General features: G+C 47.6%; 1 protein-coding gene across 1 annotated transcript in view; it reads right to left on the bottom strand.

Moving 5' to 3' along the window:
• The window catches only part of aldh9a1a.1 (aldehyde dehydrogenase 9 family, member A1a, tandem duplicate 1), a 39519-nt gene extending 24098 nt beyond the window's left edge, over positions 1-15421 (bottom strand). The window contains exons 1-2 of the mRNA XM_069937768.1: positions 14914-15421; positions 3319-3464 (exon numbers count right to left, since the gene is read on the bottom strand). Of these exons, the coding sequence (XP_069793869.1) occupies positions 3319-3464; positions 14914-15079 (312 nt within the window). The 5' untranslated portion in view covers positions 15080-15421. The remainder of the gene's footprint in view (positions 1-3318; positions 3465-14913) is intronic.
• Positions 15422-18137: the final 2716 nt, after the last annotated feature.

The following is an 18137-nucleotide window of genomic DNA, read 5'->3' as shown; positions in this document are numbered from 1 at the left end:
GAATTATGGCTAAAGGATGGATGTCATTGGGAGCTGAACAACTAAGGATACATGGTGTATCACAACGATAGACAGGGAGGGGGGGGGGTGACATGGCTCTGCTGTTAACCAACAATATTAAATAACTGGAAAGAAGGAACATGGGATCAGAAGAGGTAGAGTCCTTAAGGGTTGAGTTAAGGAATGGTAAAGGCTAAAGGTCACTATGAGTAGTTATATATAGGCATCCAAACAGCAACCAGGATGTGGATTACAAAACTCAACTGGAAATAGATGAGGCATGTCAGAAGGGCAGAATTATGATAATTATGGGGGATTTTAACTTGAAAGTAGATTGAGAAAGTCAGGTCTGTATGGGATCACAGGAGAGAGAGTTTGTGGAATGCCGAAGGGGTGGCTTTTGGGAGAGGCTTGTTGATGAGGCCACCAGGGATTGGGTGCTGTATAATGAACCAGCGGTAATTAGAGCTTAAGGTAAAGGAACCCTTAGGAGGCAGTGATCGCAATAGTGACTGAGTTCACTTTGAAATTTGAAAAGGAGAGGCTAAAGTCCGATGTGCTGTTATTTCAGTGGAGTAATGGAAATTACAGTCGCATGAGAGAGGAACTGGCCAAAGTCGTGGAAAAACACACTAATGGGGAAGACAGCAGATCAGCAATGGCTGGAGTTTCTACACGAAATGAGGAAAGTGGAGGACAGGTACATAGCGAGATGAAAGAAATTTGTGAACGAAAAAATGGTAAGGCAGGTGGTGTTGAGGATAGCAAAAAGATGCAGAGACTTGGATAGATTAGGAGAATGGGCAAAGAGGTGGCAGATGAAATACAATGTTGGAAAGTGTATGGTCATGCAGTTTGCTAGAAGAACTAGGCGGGCAATTATTACAGGTACACAATCCTTTATCCGGACATCTAAAATTTGGAAAGCTCCAAAATCCAGCAAGTGGGGACCGGTGGCTGGGGGAGGTGGCCGAGGGACCGGCGGTTGGGGGGAGCGGCTGGGTGGCCGCGGTTGGGGGGGGCAGCCGGGCGGCCGAGTGACTGCGGTTGGGGGGGGCAGCTGAGTGACCGCGGTTGGGGGAGCGGCCGGCCAGCCGAGTGACCACGGTTGGGGGAGGCAGCCGGGCGACTGGAAGGGGGTGAGGGTGGATATGGCAGCACAATTTTGGTGGGCTTTCCGAAATCCAGAAAAATCCAAAATTTGGAACACACTGTCCCCCAAGGGTTCTGGATAAATGATCGTGTATCTGTATATAGATGGGGAAAAAATTCAAAATTCCAAGGTGCAAAGGGACTTGGGAGTCCTCAAGCAGGATACCCTAAAGGTTGACCTCCAGGTTGAGTCAGTGGTGAAAAAAGTGAATTCAATGTTAGCTTTCATTTCTAGAGGGATATAATGTGGAAATTCTATAAAACACTAGTGAGACCTGTAGAGTTTTGGGTGCTATATTTGAGAAAAGACATGCTGGCACTGGAGAGGGTGCAGAGAGGATTTATTAGAATGATACCAGGAATGAAAGGGTTAGCATATGGAAAACAATTCTAGGCCTTGGACTGTACTCACTGGAATACAGCAGGATGAGTGGGGACCTCAATGAGGCATTTTGAATACTGAAAGGCCTGGACAGAGTAGATGTCGCAAGGATATTTCCCATGGTAGGAGATCCTAAGACAAGAGGGCATAATTCAGGACAAAAGGACATAAATTTAAAACAGAGCTACAGAAAAATGTCTTCAGTCAGAGGGTCTGTGGAACTCGTTGCCACAGGCAGCTATGGAAGCAAAGTCGCTGGGTGTATTTAAGGCAGAGATTGACAGGTATTTGATTAGTCAGGGATCAAGGGTTACAGGGAGAAAGCCAGGGAGTGGGGCTGAGTGGGTGGATGGATCAGCTCGTGATTAGAATGGTGGAGCAGACTCAATGGGCCTACTTTTGCATCTATATCTGGTGAACAAAATTGTGTTCAAAGTTCTCTACTCTTAACTTTAAAACACATGATGTACTCAAAGTCTGCCATACTGCACAACTATGATTTACAAAGACACCATATTCTTGCCTGTACACGTAATATTTGAGGTTGCCTGAGTTATTCTGATTATGTGTTAACACATGGCCTGATTTAGGGTGTTCTATAGATTTTTCAAGCTTGCTCTCGTATACCATCCTCAACTCAATAGACTGGCACGTAAACCTTGATATTGATTCTCCAGCATCGGCTCTGGCTTGTGACCTAGAGTGGAGCTCGGGTTCATTCCTCAGGGAAGAGAGAGCCAGCTGCTCCATGTGTTGGGTTTTATACACCACCTGTGCTTCCCCCTCCACCACCACTGGTGAGTTGGGCTGGCCCAGGTATGCAAAAGTAGAGCAGGTGATTAACAGAGCCATTGGCAACATGTGTGGTTTTATTTTTGAAAAGGCCAATAGCAAGGCGAGTGCTCAGCATGGGTGGTCTTAACCTTAAACAGGCTTCTGCCGGAGAGGACACATGACCTTCCATACTAAGACAGTCTTTCCAGTTTGCATTAGAACTGAGAAATTCTGATGAAAGGTCATTCAGTCTTCAATATTGACTTCATTTTATCCTCTCCACAGATGCTGCTCAAGCTACTGGTATTTCCAGCATTCGCTTTTATTTCAGATTTCCAATGATTACAATGTGCTGCATTTTTCAGTCTAACATTGTTCTTCTTCTTGATGCTCATTCACTTTTTTTCTGACATTTACATCTCCAATCAAATTACCTTCAAATAAAAGTTAAACACAATCCTTTGAAGGCCTTGCCCCATCTGGTTTCCCATCACTCTTCGACCCTTCAATTCTGGACTCTTGAGGTCGTGCGTCACACATTTTTCTCACTCCACTGACAAATGCAAAGCCCCAAATTCTAAAGCACAGCCATTCCCTCCCACCAAATACTTTAGGTGGCAGGCACAGTGAGCAGAACTTCTGCCTCACAGCTCGAGTGACCCAAGTTCAACAACTGTGAACAGTTTCCACATTCCTCACTGTAACGCTGCGAGTTCCCTCTGGGTTCTCCCCTTTTCTTAAGCATCCCACAGACCTGGGGGTTGGTTGGTTAACTGGCCCAACTGTGTGGTCTGAAATCCAGGCCCAGGTGATGGGAACTTGGGAAAAATAAAATGGAGTAAGTAAAGGGAGTTGGTGGACTGAAGGCCTATTGAGATCCAATGGCTCATGCTAATGACAGATAAACCAGTGACAGATTTTGACTGACACCACTGGGAAGAACTTTCCAACCCTGCCCTACTTAACACAACCATACAACCCAAGCAGGGGCATAAATATGTCCTTCATACCCTTATGAGTCTTGCAGCTTCGAGTAAGATGCGGCTCCTTTCCAAACCTGAGAGGCGACTCCAAGTTACGTACGCTTCCTTGGCACTCTGGACAGCCAGATCCACCTCCTGTTGTCCGGAACAAATGAAGTCACATATCATGCGACCTACCAAAAAAAAAGAACCGAAACATCCTAAATCAGGAGGAGAAGACACCAACAATGAAAATTCAACCCTTGGAATTTTCTCAATTACTAAACCTATTAGCTCACTAAAAACCATGACAGACAACTGACAAAGGTTCTACTTTTGATTCCGGGCCTGAATTGCAATGGTCAAATCAGTTGCAAAAGCAACCTGATCCAGGTGTTCATTATAGAACATTACAGTACAGCCCCTTCAGTCCACAATGTTGTGCCAACCTACGTAAACCTACTCCACAACAACCTCAACTTTTTAACCGGATCTAAAGTGTTTTGAATGTTCCAACCTCAACTATCGCCCCGGCAATGCATTCTAGGCACTCACCATTCTGTATATAAAAAAAGATACACCTGTCATCTCCCTTAAACTTTCCTTTCCTCACTTTAAACAGATATCCTGGATAGGGTGGCTCCCCACCATATCCAGGCCCCTCATAATCTATACATCTCTGCGTCACCTTTCTTCCTTTGTCACTCCAAAGAGAAAAGCCCTAGCTCTGTCTAATCTGAACTAAAAGCAGAAAATGCCAGTAAGCACCCAGATCAAGGAGAAGCTGGATAAGAGAAAACTAAAGCCAGCACTTCACTCCAAGAAGTTTTTCACAGAATACTTCTGGTGAACAGCCATCAACTTAAAACATCAAGTCAATTTCTCCTACACATTCCACTTTCACCCTCCTGTTTACTTACTATTCATAGCTAACCCATCCTTCTGAGAAGTTTGTTCAGAACGGAACTATCGAACCTGCCCTGGTTCAAATCGTTTAACTAAATCTTGCATTTCTGAATGGAAAGCTCATAACACAACAACAAAATTGAGCTGAAAACATCACCTGTATCCTTTGGAAGGCCTGTTTATCTTTTAGGTAATTCATCCACTGGTGTAATTTCAGGAAAGTAGATTATTTAAAGCATCATATTTAGCTAACATTAATCCCAGGAGCCAATTAACCAACAGGAGAATGGTGGCATGAGACCTTTCACAACGGTCTTGCCTCTCCATGAGGACTTTCACAACGGTCTTGCCGCTCCATGAGGACTTTCACAACGGTCTTGCCGCTCCATGAGGACTTTCACAACGGTCTTGCCGCTCCATGAGGACTTTCACAACAGTCTTGCCGCTCCATGAGGACTTTCATAACGGTCTTGCCGCTCCATGAGGACTTTCACAACAGTCTTGCCGCTCCATGAGGACTTTCATAACGGTCTTGCCTCTCCATGAGGACTTTCACAACGGTCTTGCATCTCCATGAGGACTTTCACAACGGTCTTGCCGCTCCATGAGGACTTTCACAACGGTCTTGCCGCTCCATGAGGACTTTCACAACGGTCTTGCCGCTCCATGAGGACTTTCACAACGGTCTTGCCTCTCCATGAGGACTGCAAGCATTGAAATGAACCAACTGCCCAATAATCAATGGGACAATAGTCTGCAAGCATTTAAATGAACCAACTGCCCAATAATCAATGGGACAATAGTCTGCAAGCATTGAAATGAACCAACTGCCCAATAATCAATGGGACAGTCAATGCTTCCAATCAATTTTGCCTTGCCTCTATGAGTACTGTATCTGCATCTATTCAATACCTCTTAATACTTTGTCTTACATATACCCATACCATTTGTTCCATGTTCTAATTACTTTCCAGGTTAAAAAGCTTCTCCTATTGGAATTGCCAATTCTTTTCCTGGACTGCAAAGACTGAAGTTGAATCCTAAACTCCAGTGCCAATGGTCTGGAGTTTGCACATGAGAGTTTCGTCCACTGCTCCCACCTCCTCACACAGCTTGGTTGGTTTGGTTAATTGGCCACTGAGAATGGCCCCCGGTGTGCCACTGAGTGGCAGAATTTTGGGGAAGTTAAAAAGAACATGGTAAAAATAAAAACTGTGATTGATGATTAAAGCAAATGGGTGATTGTTGATCAGCTTGGATTCAGTTGGCTGAAGGGACTGTTTCCATGCTGAATGACCCTATGGTTACATTTAGGGATGAAGTCATACCATACACATAATTAGTACAAGGGTTTAATTAGTACAAGTGTTTTTCTGGCCCAACTGTAACCAGCTTTCCTTTAAATTCCTTTAAATTTAAGACCACATACCAAGCACTGGTTTGTATGCCCAGGATTATAAACAAAAGACTGCAGATGCTGGGGCTGAGTGCAATACACAAATGTACTGGAGAAACTCAGCAGGTCATGCAACATCCATAGGAAGTAAAGGGTAGCAAATGTTTTGGGCCTGGGCCTTTTGTCAGGTAGAGGAAAAAATATGCACTAATACCCACCAAAGGGTCGAGGCCCAGAACATCAGTAACTCTTTACTTCCTATGGATGCTGTGTGACCTGTTAGGTTTCTGTCTGGGATATAATGTGACACATCTTAATATTGCTAGTCTAACCCAGCATTCTCAACCTTTTTTTTGTCCTCTAGGACTCTGCTCAAAGTTGATGGGTACCCTTCCCTGTGAAGCAGTCAAGTTTAGTTGGGTTCTTCCTTACTTCTTTCTTACCAACTACATTAAAAATATTTTATGATTTCAGTCCAAGCCCCTCCTTAATTGTGCTGTGGCCCCTAGGGTGGACGGAGGGGGGTTTATATGGCCCCCAATGAGCATGGCTGATCTCAGCAAAGACAGGAAAAAAGGAAGAGAGGTCATGAAATCAAAAAATAAAATGCTTGGGGAAGAGAACTTGCATTTGTACGGCAACCTTCCCAAAATCCCACAACTCTTCAGAGCATTCTGGAGCAGTCACAGTTGGAAAGTGGGGAAAAAAAAAATAATCATGTTGTTCTGTACAGAGTTCAAGAGTCGAGAGGTAATATTTCATCTCTATAAAACTCTGGTTAGACTACACTTGGAATATTGTGTCCAGTTCTGGTCGCCTCAGCATGAAAGGTTTAGAGAGGGTGCAGAGGAAATTTACCAGGATGTTGCCTGAATTGGAGAACAACTCTTATGAGGCAAGGTTAGCAGAGCTAGGGCTTTTCTCTTTGAAGTGAAGAAGGATGAGAGGTGACGATAGAGGTCGATAAGGTTATGAGAGGCATAAATAGGATGGACAGCCAGCACCTTAATTCACATGGCGACAGTAGGAAATACTTGAGGACATAAAACATTACAGCACAGATACAGACCCCTTCAGCCCTTCTAGACTGTGCCGAACCATTTTTCTGCCAAGTCCCACTGGCTTGTACCTAGTCCGTTGCCCTCCATACTTCTATCATCCAAATTCTTCTTTAATGTTAAAATTGACCCTGCACTTCAGCTGGCAGCTCATTCCACACTCCCACCACTCTGTATGAAGAAATTCCTCCTTACGTTCCCTCTAAATCTTTTGCCTTTCACCCTTAACCCATGTCTTCTAGTTTGTATATCATCTACCCTGATTTCAGAGCAGGTTCACCCTGATGATATTAGGTATGACAATCCTTGATCTGCATCACGGGTCACAAACTTCCCACCATCACCCTCTGCCTCCTATTACCAAGCCTACTTTGGATCCAATTTGCCTTTTTGCCCTGGATCCCATGGGCCTTTTGAACCAAACACCCATGAGCTGTCCATCAGGAACCATGTTCCAGTGCAATATACAAAAGTACTGGAGAAACTCAGCAGATCACATAGCATCCCTAGGAAGGAAGCTTAGGCCAGAAACATTGGTTACGCTTTACTTCCTAGGGATGCTGTGTGACCTGTTGAGTTTCTCCAGTACTTTTATGTGTTGCATTAAAAAGGAACAATGTGTATTTCGTTTTATTTAAAATCCAGCGACCATGGGGTCTACATATCAAGATGACGGCGCCTAAGATCGGCAGCAGCCACGAGGAGTTCCAGACTCCAGGGAAGTGGAGGACTGGAGCAGGGCACCAGAAAATTGGGAGAAGCAGCAGAGGAGACGACCCACAGGATGGTGAAAACCACAGGAGACCAGTGAAGGGCTCTGTGGCTGAAAGACCCACACATGCGTTGGGCCGCTGGTGATTCGAGGTGAGGAACCCATAGAGGTTGTGGGCTGCCGGAGACTGCGGTCAAGCGCCTCACACCAGGCTGCAGACTGCTGGAAATTGGTTCGAAGGAGGCTGAAAGGGTTACAGATATCAGAACTGGGATTCAAGAGGGTGCCAATGGGACTGAAGAGTTCCTGATCATGTCAGAAATTAATGAGAACTTAAAAGGAATTTTATTCTAAACTTTATAATTCAGATTCAATAATGACATTATCTCTGTCAGATGTTAGAACATTTGGATCTACCAACTATTTCACAGGATAAACATGCAAATTTTGAAGCTCCTTTTTCTCAAGATGAATTATTTACAGCCATTTCTTCATTGCAATCTGGTAAGGCCCCAGGAGCAGATGGATATCCTGTTGAACTTTATAATTTTTTTCTAAAATGCTTGTACCGTATCCAAGTTCTGTGTTGGGTGATTCATTTCGAGATGGTAAATTTCCTCCTTCTTTTAATGAAGTGAATATATCTCTTTCTCTGACGCTAAGAGGCACTTTAGGCAGTTTCTGGGGATGATGAATCTGTGTAATATGACACTTTTATAACAGGACAATAAATTGAATCTTGAAAATCCAAACAAAGGCAAATGCTGGAAAATTAAATAAAATCAAAAGACACTGTGAACACTTAGCAGGGTTGGCCACAACTATAGAGAATTTTTTTTAAAGTTTTTGTTTCAGGTCTAAGACGCTCTGTTATACAGGTCTGTTCTGACAAGAGGATCTCTTCACTGAAACTAACTCTACTTCTCTTTTCAAAGATGCCATCTGGCTTATGGGGGAGCAGGGGGGGGGGGGGGTGGGGGGGGTTTCCAAAATGCATTTAATGATGCAAAGGGATACTCATCTTAACCTACAGAGTTTTTACAGATCATCTAGCCCTCCTGTGTCATGTATCTGAAAAGTCATCTATTTGTCCTCTGTAGATTCTTAACATTTTTTAAAATGTTCTTATTTTTTTCCCCTTATGAAACAATTACAGTTATGTTTCCATCACAATTTATTTAATCCCCCCCTAAATAAATTTTCCTAACTCTCCTGCAGCTTCTTTTAAAATTGTATTCCCTGGTAATTAACTCACCAATAAACAGACTGGTTAAAGCAGGCATGGTCAAGGGACAAGTGGTGTGGACAGAGAGTAAGAGGTCCCTTCCTATCTATGGGCAGCACAGTTAGCACCACCCTAATATAGCGCCAGCGATCCGGGTTCAAATCTGGCACTGTCTGTAAAGAGTTTGTAGGTTCTCCCAGTGTCTGCGAGGGCTTTCCTAGGGTGCTCTGGTTTCCTACCATCCTCCAAAACAATGCTGGGTTGTAGCTTAATTTGGATGAAGTTGGGTGGCACAGGTTTAAAAGGCCAGAATTGGCTTTAAATTTAAAATTTGTTGAAATGCTGGCAAACCCTGTCCCTCAAAACCCCTTCCAACTATTCTCCAACCACTGACAGTACCTAACCTTGTGACCACAGGAAATACTATACTTCCACCTACACCACCATTTGGAGCCTCAAACAGCCCTTCAAAGTGAAGCAACATTTCACTTGTACATGCCCAGGGGTTATCTACTGCATCCGGTACTGTCACTGTGGACTTCTCTACATCGGAGACTCATCGCAGACTGGAAGATAGGTTCATTAGTGCCTTCATTCAGTCCGCTGCAAAGGCATCCACCTCCACGTGGCCAACCATTGCAATTCTACACACCATTCCCACACCGGCATGTGTCCACGGCCTCACGCACTGCCAAATCAAAGCCACGCGCAAACTGGAGGAACAACACCTAATATCGTGTCTGGGCACTCGCCATCCAATGACATTAACATCGACTTCTCCACTTTCCATTAGGCCTCTCCTCTCTCTCACCCTATCCCTCTGCATCCTCTCCTCAATCACTTTCCTTTCCACTTGGAGAACTACTCCCTCCCCTGTCACCTCAGCTTTTTTTCTCTTCTGCCCATTCTCTCCTCCCCTTGCCCCCCCCCTCCCCATCTTATAATTCATGTGCTACCTGCATTTTGATCATACATTGACTAAGGGCTCAGGCCGAAAACTTTGGTTACCCTTTTAAAGACGCTGAGTGAGCTGTTGTGTTCCTCCAGCACTCGTGTATTGCAGAGTAAATCTCTAGCTCCTGCTATCTCAGAAAAGGAGCCAACATATTAGGTTGAAAACATGCACCCTCCAGATTCAAATAGTTTCTTTACTGCTATGATCAGATTCTTGAATATACTTCTCATCAGTAAAAGATAATACCTGTGGTGGAACATGGTATTTCAGGCACTTTCCCCACTGAGCTGGCCCACCTACTGAACTGGTAGCCCCTCCCCTTAAGACTCGAATAAATGTCAAGAGCCCTAATCTCCTCCCTCATACCTGCCCTTGGACCTAAGACAGCAGCATGCTTGGATCTTGAGACCAATAAAGCCTTTGGCCCTTCCTGTCTGTGAGTGGTCATTGATTGCACTACAATTTATTGATCCAAATTTTAAGCGCCATGGACAAGGCGATTCAGTTGGAGAAGCTGGAGATCGACCCCAAAGACCCAGAGGCCTCCGTGAAATTCAACTTGTGGCTCGTCTAATTGAAGGCCAAGATAAGGCACCACAAAATCACAGCAGGCAGCGTGAGTATGACCTACTATTCGCAGCGGTAGGCCATCATACCAACTGATCTACGATTGCGTGAGATATGAAGAGGCAATGGCCCTGCTCTGGCAACAGTACAGAGCGCCATGCACGTGCGCTTCCAGCTTGGCTCCCGACACCAAGGCCCGAGTGAGTCAACCACACAGCTGGGAAGTTCTATGATGGGCATAGAGGTAAACGGTCACACCACAGGTTGCCTGTTTGATACGGAGAGCACCGAGAGTTTCACCTCCGAATGCTACTCCCTGACCGTGTCCCCTGCAAAGTGCCGGGTAGCATTAACCTCCAAATCCCTCTCGACAGAAATCCGTGGGAAGTGCTCTGTGAACCTAACCATGGGGGGGACGACAAAATACAAAGATTTCAGACTGCTGGTGATGCCCCATCTCTGCACCCTTGTCATATTGGGACTGGATTTCCAGTGCCAGCTAAAAGGGGTACTGATGCAGTTTGATAGCCCCCATCCCCCACCCACAGTCAGGAACGACCAGTTCCGGGAGGTCGTGTCCTTTCCTGAAGAGGCCTAATCGCGCACCTGAAGGCCGGGCAGCGCTACCAACCTGTGCCCTGGCCACCCTCCAGGTCCCTCCACTTCCTCTGTTCCAAAACCTCACCCCAAACTGTAGGCTGGTGACCAATAAGAGTAGGTGGTACAGCCCGGAGGACAGAGGATGCATTAAGACCGAGGTGGAACGGTTTCTGAGGGATAGTGTAATAGAGCCCAGTAATAGTCCATGCAGGGCACAGGTGCTGGTGGTAAAGGGGGCAGAGAAGAACCGGATGGTGATTAACTAGTCAACCCATCAACCGGTTCACCCTATTGGACACCTAGCCTCTGCCCCAAATTGATGACATGGTGAATGAAAACGCAAAATACAGGGTCTTCTCAACCATAGATCTCAAGTCAGCATACCATCAGATCCCTATCCACCCAAAGGTCCAGCTCTACACAGCATTTGAGGCTAACAGTTGACTGTAACAATTTCTACGGGTCCCTTTCGGCCTCACAAATGGGGTGTTGGCGTTCCAAAGGGAAATGGACCGCATGGTGGACAACAATGGTTAAAAGCCACTTACCCATACTTGGTTAATGTCACCATATGTGGCCATGACTAAAAAGCAAATGACAACAACCTGGCCACTGCAAAAGCCCTCAACCTAACATACAACCAGAATAAGTGTGTTCAGCATGGAGCGGCTGGCAATTCTGGGGAACATGGTGGAGCATGGTATGATTGCCCCTGACCCAGAGTGCATGCGCCTGTCTTGGAATTACTGCTACCACAGAACCCCAAAGCTTTAAGAAGGTACCTGGAGCACGTTTTGTATTACGCAAATTGGGTCCCCAACTATGCTGACAAGGCCCAACCCCTGGAGAAAACCACCACCTTTCCCTCATCAGGGACAAGATCACCAAGGCAGGAGTACAACCCCATTGATGAGTCAGTTCTGTTCCAAGTGGAGAGTGATGCTTTTGATGTCGCCCTGGCCACCATACTGAACCAGGCAAGCAAGCCTGGTTTTTCACACACCCCCTGCAGGGTACCGAACGCAGGCACTCTGCCATGGAGAAGGAGGCACAGGCTATAGTGGAGGCAGTACACCACAGGAGGCACTACTGCCGGTGGACCAGAGAGCTGTTGCCTTTATGTTTAAAAACAAACAATATTAAGAATGAGCTGTCCGTCGATAATTACGAGATTTTGTACCGGCTGGATAAGCTCAACAAGCCGCCCGACACTCTGTCCAGGGAAACCTGCATCAGGGTATTAGCAGATTGCCTTCATGATAGCAGATCTGCCACCCCAGGATCACAAAGCTCTACCACTTCGTGAGGGCCCATAATCTTCCCTACTCGGTGGAGGAAGTCAGAGAGCTGACACGAATTGTCCGGTCTGTGCGGAATGCAAGCTGCAGTTTTACAGGCCAGAAACAGTGTACCTCATTAAGGCCACTCGCCCCTTTGAACGTCTCACCATAGACTTCAAGGGGCCCCTCCCGACCACGAATCAGAACAGCTATTTCCTGAACATTAAGGATGAATACTCACGCTTCCCATTCGCCATTCCCTGCCCAGACATGACCACAGCAAAGGTCATTAAAGCACTCCACACCATATTCACTCTGTTCGGGTTCCCTGCATACGTACATAGCGACTGGGGCTCAGCGTTCATGAGTGAGGAGCTGCCACATTACTTCCTCTCCAGGGGCAAAGCGACAAGTAGAACCACCAGCTACAACCCCAAAGGGAATGGCCAGGTAGAGAGGGAAAATGACATCATTTGGAGGGCAGACCTCTTGGCCCTAAAGGCAAAAGGGATAAATGTGTCCCAGTGGCAAGAAGTACTCCTGGAAACGTTGCATGCCACCAGGTCCCTACTCTGTACTGCTATTTCTGCAACGCTCCATGAAAGATTGTTCTCCTTCCCTAGGAGGTCAGCATCAGGAACCATGTTCCAGTCTGGCTGATGGCTCCTGGGCCGGTGTCCTCCGGAAGCATGTTAGAACCCACAAGGCGGACTCACTGGTGGAGGAAGTGCACCCTCCTGCATGCAAACTCCCAGTACGTGCTGGTAAGGTATCCAGATGGATGGGATGACACAATGCCCATCCAGGACCTGGCGCATGTGGGAATCCCAGCACAGGAGGTGCATCCAATACCCTTGGGCAGTGTCAAGCCGGCCCCAGGGACTTGGAGATCCCACCCCAGAACAGCCCTCTGTATGTTTCCCCCCACTGGAGGGTTCCCTCCTCAGTGACTGACTAATCCCCACTCTCACGGACCTAGGAGACACTAACACGGTTCAACCACCCAACAGCCAGGCAAGTGACCGAGCCATCGGGCCGACGGAGCAAGAAACATAGCCAGTGGGACTGTGGAGATCAAACCACTGGAGAGACTAAACCTGTGCCACTCATGGACTATAAAGACAGTGCCTCACATCGCCCTGCCAGACTCTATCTAAAAAGGAGGGGCGAATGTGGTGGAACATAGTATTGCGGGCACATTCCCTACTAAATTGAGCAGGCTGGCCCACCTACTGAACTGGTACCCTCTCCCCCAAGACCCCTAACAAAGGCCGAGAGCTCTAGTCTCCCCCCTCATACCTGGCCTTGGACTTGAGTCAGAGGCATGCTTGGATCTTTAGATCAATAAAGCCTTTGACCCTTACTTCGTGCCTGTGAGGGGTCATTGATTGTGCTACAATGCCCTGCACCATTTAACTATACATTTACTCTACAACCTGCACCTTGCCCAGTAACACTATACCTTTCACTTTTTGAATCTGGCCCAGTGGTTCCCAACCTTTTTTCTTTCCCCTCACATACCACATGCCATAGGTGTTCTGTGATTAGTGAGGGATTGCTTAAGGTGGGATGTGAGTGGGAAGGGAAGGTTGAGAATCATTGCTCTCGACCCAGTTGTTACTGAAGTATTATCATTGACCCATTTCCTCTGGAGTTAGGAAACCGTTCCATTCAGAGCCAGCTCTTCAGCGCTTGACGTCCTGTTTTGTGGAAACTGCCAAAATGTTTGGCCTGGAAGTCAGCCTGAAGAAAACTGAGGTCCTCCATCAGCCAGCTCCCCACCATGACTACCAGTCCCCCCACATCTCCATCGGGCACACAGAACTCAAAACGGTCAACCAGTTTACCTATCTCGGCTGCACCATTTCATCGGATGCAAGGATCGACAACGAGATAGACAACAGACTCACCAAGGCAAATAGTGCCTTTGGAAGACTACACAAAAGAGTCTGGAAAAACAACCAACTGAAAAACCTCACAAAGATAAGCGTATACAGAGCCGTTGTCATACCCACACTCCTGTTCGGCTCCAAATCATGGGTCCTCTACCGGCATCACCTACGGCTCCTAGAACGCTTCCACCACTCCATCCTCAACATTCATTGGAGCGACTTCATCCCTAACATCGAAGTACTCGAGATGGCAGAGGCCGACAGCATCGAATCCACGCTGCTGAAGATCCAACTGCGCTGGGTAAGTCACGTCTCCAGAATGGAGGACCATCGCCTTCCCAAGATCGTGTTATATGGCAAGCTCTCCACTGGCCACCGTGACAGAGGTGCACCAAAGAAGAGGTACAAGGACTGCCTAAAGAAATCTCTTGGTGCCTGCCACATTGACCACCGCCAGTGGGCTGATCTCGCCTCAAACCTTGCATCTTGGCAAGGTTTGCAGACTCCAAGAGTCGGCGGGCAGCAACCTCCTTTGAAGAAGACTGCAGAGCCCACCTCACTGACAAAAGACAAAGGAACCCACCAATTTTCCCTTGCAACCGCTGCAACAGTGTTAGCCTGTCCCGCATCGGACTTGTCAGCCACAAACGAGCCTGCAGCTGACGTGGACATTACCCCTCCATTAATCTTCGTCCGCGAAGCCAAGCCAAAGAAGAGGAAACCGTGCACATAAGTCAATGAGGTACGATTAAAACAGTGGTTTTCAAACAGTTTCTTTCCACCTTACTAACACAGAGTACCAATGGCATAGGGCATAATGGTATATGAGTGGAAAGAATAAGGTTTTCCACTCTACCCTACTTGTTTTAATGACTGCACCCCATGCTAACTAAATGTGGGTCGACTTGCGTGGTTCAATGCACCGTGGTGCACTTCACGTCCAAGAAGGAGATGAAGTGGCGAGGTTTGGATGAGTCGCCACTAATACCTCTACTCCCACAGACAAGAGACTGGTCGTGGTGGCTGCAAGATTTTGCCCGAACCCCCCGTACCTGAAGCAGGCTCATGCACCTGTTGTCTAGCGCGCTCCTCGTCGCTCGCCAGCGGCTGCACCCGACCCCCGTGTCGGTAGTTGAGCGGCCCACTGACTTGGAAAGCGCCCGTCGAGGCGGCGCGCAGCAGGGCAGCTGGGATCAGGCGAGTGCGCAAAATTTCCATCGAGGCTGCGCCGGGCCCAGGAGCGCTTTACAGCCAGGGCAGGTTGTTAATGCGTTGAAAGAAAGCAAGACACAGCAGAATCTGTTCTTTGGTCTGGATGCAGCAGATTCTTGATAAGAAATGCAACCTATTCAGTTAACTGGACTTTGCAACAAGCCTCATAACAAGGATACAGCAGCGGAGAGGAGGGAACTGGCCGGAACCCGAGTGCATGCGCCACATGATAAAACTGTGGCCGGGTTCCCATCGAGTCGCACGTCGGCCAATCGGAGGCTCGGGGCCACGGGCTTGTAAACATAGAGGGATCAGGGGCAAAAAAAAAGCGAACGGTTACAGTGGTTCTCAACCTTTTTCCTTCCACTCACATACCACGTTAACTATTCCTGTGCCAGAGTGGCTCCGTGATCAGGAAGGGATTACTTAAGGTGGCATGTGGATGGAAAGAAAAAGTTTGAAAAGCACTGCTTTAATTGTACCAGATGAACTCGTTATGTGCACGGATTCATGACTCCAAAGGGAATGGGCCAATGACAATTTTTCTCAAGTAAAATAGTTCAGTGACCATTGGGTCTAGAGCAGTGGTTCTCAACTTTTCCTTCCCACCCACATCACCCTTACTAATCACGGAGCACCGATGGCATAAGGATTACTTAAGGTGGCATGTGGATGGAAAGAAAAAAAGTTGAGAACCACTGGACCATTAAGAGGAAGACAGCATGTTCAGCAGTCCTCTGACCGTGTTTACTTTTGGTCCAGGTTCCAGCATCTGCAGTCTCTTGTAGCAACACTGATTTTAATACATTTTTTCAGATGTGAAATATAGCAAATGCAATCTTATAAGATTCAAGATTATTTTATTATCGTGAAACAAAACAGAAAATGTGATACTGCACAAAATTTCCTTTAGTCTATTTCAAGGCAGACAAAGATCAGATGTCAGCAGAAGTTGCCCAACGTCCCTTCCAGCCAGAGAAAGAGAATCAGAGTTCCCCCAGTCGCCGAATGTCCATGGATTCACATCTCGCATTGCCATAATCACACACCCTTCAGTCCAAACCATCAGAGCAACCTGAGGATCAGGAAGCCTCCAGCACTCTTGGCACCTGCTTACATCTCGGTTCCAAGACCTGGTACCCCTTCAGTCAATCTCAAGCCAGTCTCCAGCAAGCCACTTCCTGGTGTGAGCCCAATGACTCCCGCAGTTGCCAGCTGCCCGTGGCCTACGTGGGTCCCTCGCCTCAAGTTGCTATTAGCCCATCTCCTGTGTGTTCTTCAGCCTCAGATCCCCTCAGTGGTTCTCCGCCGTGGCCTCCATTCCCATCTTCTCCTCGGATTCTCCCTCAAAGAGGGAGGGGGGGAGTTTTCTGGTGCCCTGGACTCCCTGGAGTCTGCAACCCCTTGTGACTGCTGCCGATCATAAGCACAACCATCTTGGGCCCAGACCTCACAGTTGGGGGATTTTAAACAGGCCATTTGAAGCCTGCAAGGAGCCGTGGGCACTCGGACTGAGCAGTTGGACTCTGCCGGGAGCACTATGACCACTTCCTGCAGTTCTGTACCCTCAGCAGCACTGCCATTGTTTTCAAATGTAGCTCAGATTAGTTAGTGTAGAGGCCTCACACCTTGAAGAAGGGCTCAGGCCCAAATTGTCAGTAACATTTCCCATGGACACTGCAGAGTTCCTTCAGCTTTTCTGTGTTTTTACTAGCAGAGTGTGGCATGCTTAACTTGGTGGTTAGAGCAACATTATTACAACACCAGCAACATGGTTTTAAATCCAGTGCTGTCTGTAAGGAGTTTGTATGTTCTCCCTGTGTCTGCATGGGTTTCTTCTGGGTGCTCCTCTTTCCTCAGCATTTCAAAACGTACATGGGTTGTAGGTTAATTGTGATATTTGGGCCAGAAGGGCCTACTACCCTGCTGTATGCCGATATTTTGAAACGCAAAATTTAAATCGCCTGACATCTGAAGAAGGAAATTACTGAAGCCTAACAGAGCTCTTGGAAAATAATGCAGAAATATATCCCCATTATCTGGCATTCAATCAATCGGAAACTCAAACAACGATCAGAAAAAAGCTGAAATAGATTTCAGATTTATTGTCAGAGTACATAAATGACATCACATACAACCCCGAGATTCTTTTATCCTGAGGCCATGGCAGAATGACCACTAATTAGCAGTGCAAAAATAAACTGTACACAATGTTAACACGTAAACATTCAAAAGACCTGTAAACAGATAACAAATGTAAACAAACAGACTGTGCAATACAGGGAGAGCAAAGAAAATCAATGAAGTACACAAGTAAGAGTCCTTAAATGAGTCCCTGATTGAGTTTATTGTTGAGGAGGGGTAGCAGATGTTCCTGAACCTGGCGATACGAGTCTTGTGGCACCTATACCTTTTTCCTGATGGTAGCAGCGAGAACAGAGCATGTGCTGGGTGTTGTGGGTCTCTGATGATGGCTGCTGCCCTCCAACAGCAGCATTCCCTATAGATGTACTCAGTAGTGGGAAGGGTTTTGCCTGTAATATCCTGAACTGCATCCACCATCTTTTGGAGGGCTTTACGCTCAAGACTATCCACCACACTTCTGTAGAAATTTTACAGGGTTTCTGGTGTAATACCAAACCTCTGCAAACTTCTGAGGGAGTAGAGACACTCCGCCGCCGGTCACCCCGCTCCGCCGCCGGTCACCCCGCTCCGCCGCCGGTCACCCCGCTCCGCCGCCGGTCACCCCGCTCCGCCGCCGGTCACCCCGCTCCGCCGCCGGTCACCCCGCTCCGCCGCCGGTCACCCCGCTCCGCCGCCGGTCACCCCGCTCCGCCGCCGGTCACCCCGCTCCGCCGCCGGTCACCCCGCTCCGCCGCCGGTCACCCCGCTCCGCCGCCGGTCACCCCGCTCCGCCGCCGGTCACCCCGCTCCGCCGCCGGTCACCCCGCTCCGCCGCCGGTCACCCCGCTCCGCCGCCGGTCACCCCGCTCCGCCGCCGGTCACCCCGCTCCGCCGCCGGTCACCCCGCTCCGCCGCCGGTCACCCCGCTCCGCCGCCGGTC

The sequence above is a fragment of the Narcine bancroftii genome, chromosome 5 (genome assembly GCF_036971445.1).
Source record: "Narcine bancroftii isolate sNarBan1 chromosome 5, sNarBan1.hap1, whole genome shotgun sequence".
Taxonomy (NCBI): Eukaryota; Metazoa; Chordata; class Chondrichthyes; order Torpediniformes; family Narcinidae; genus Narcine; species Narcine bancroftii.
Note: the sequence above shows the minus strand (reverse complement) of the source record. Positions and strands in the feature narration are given on the sequence as shown.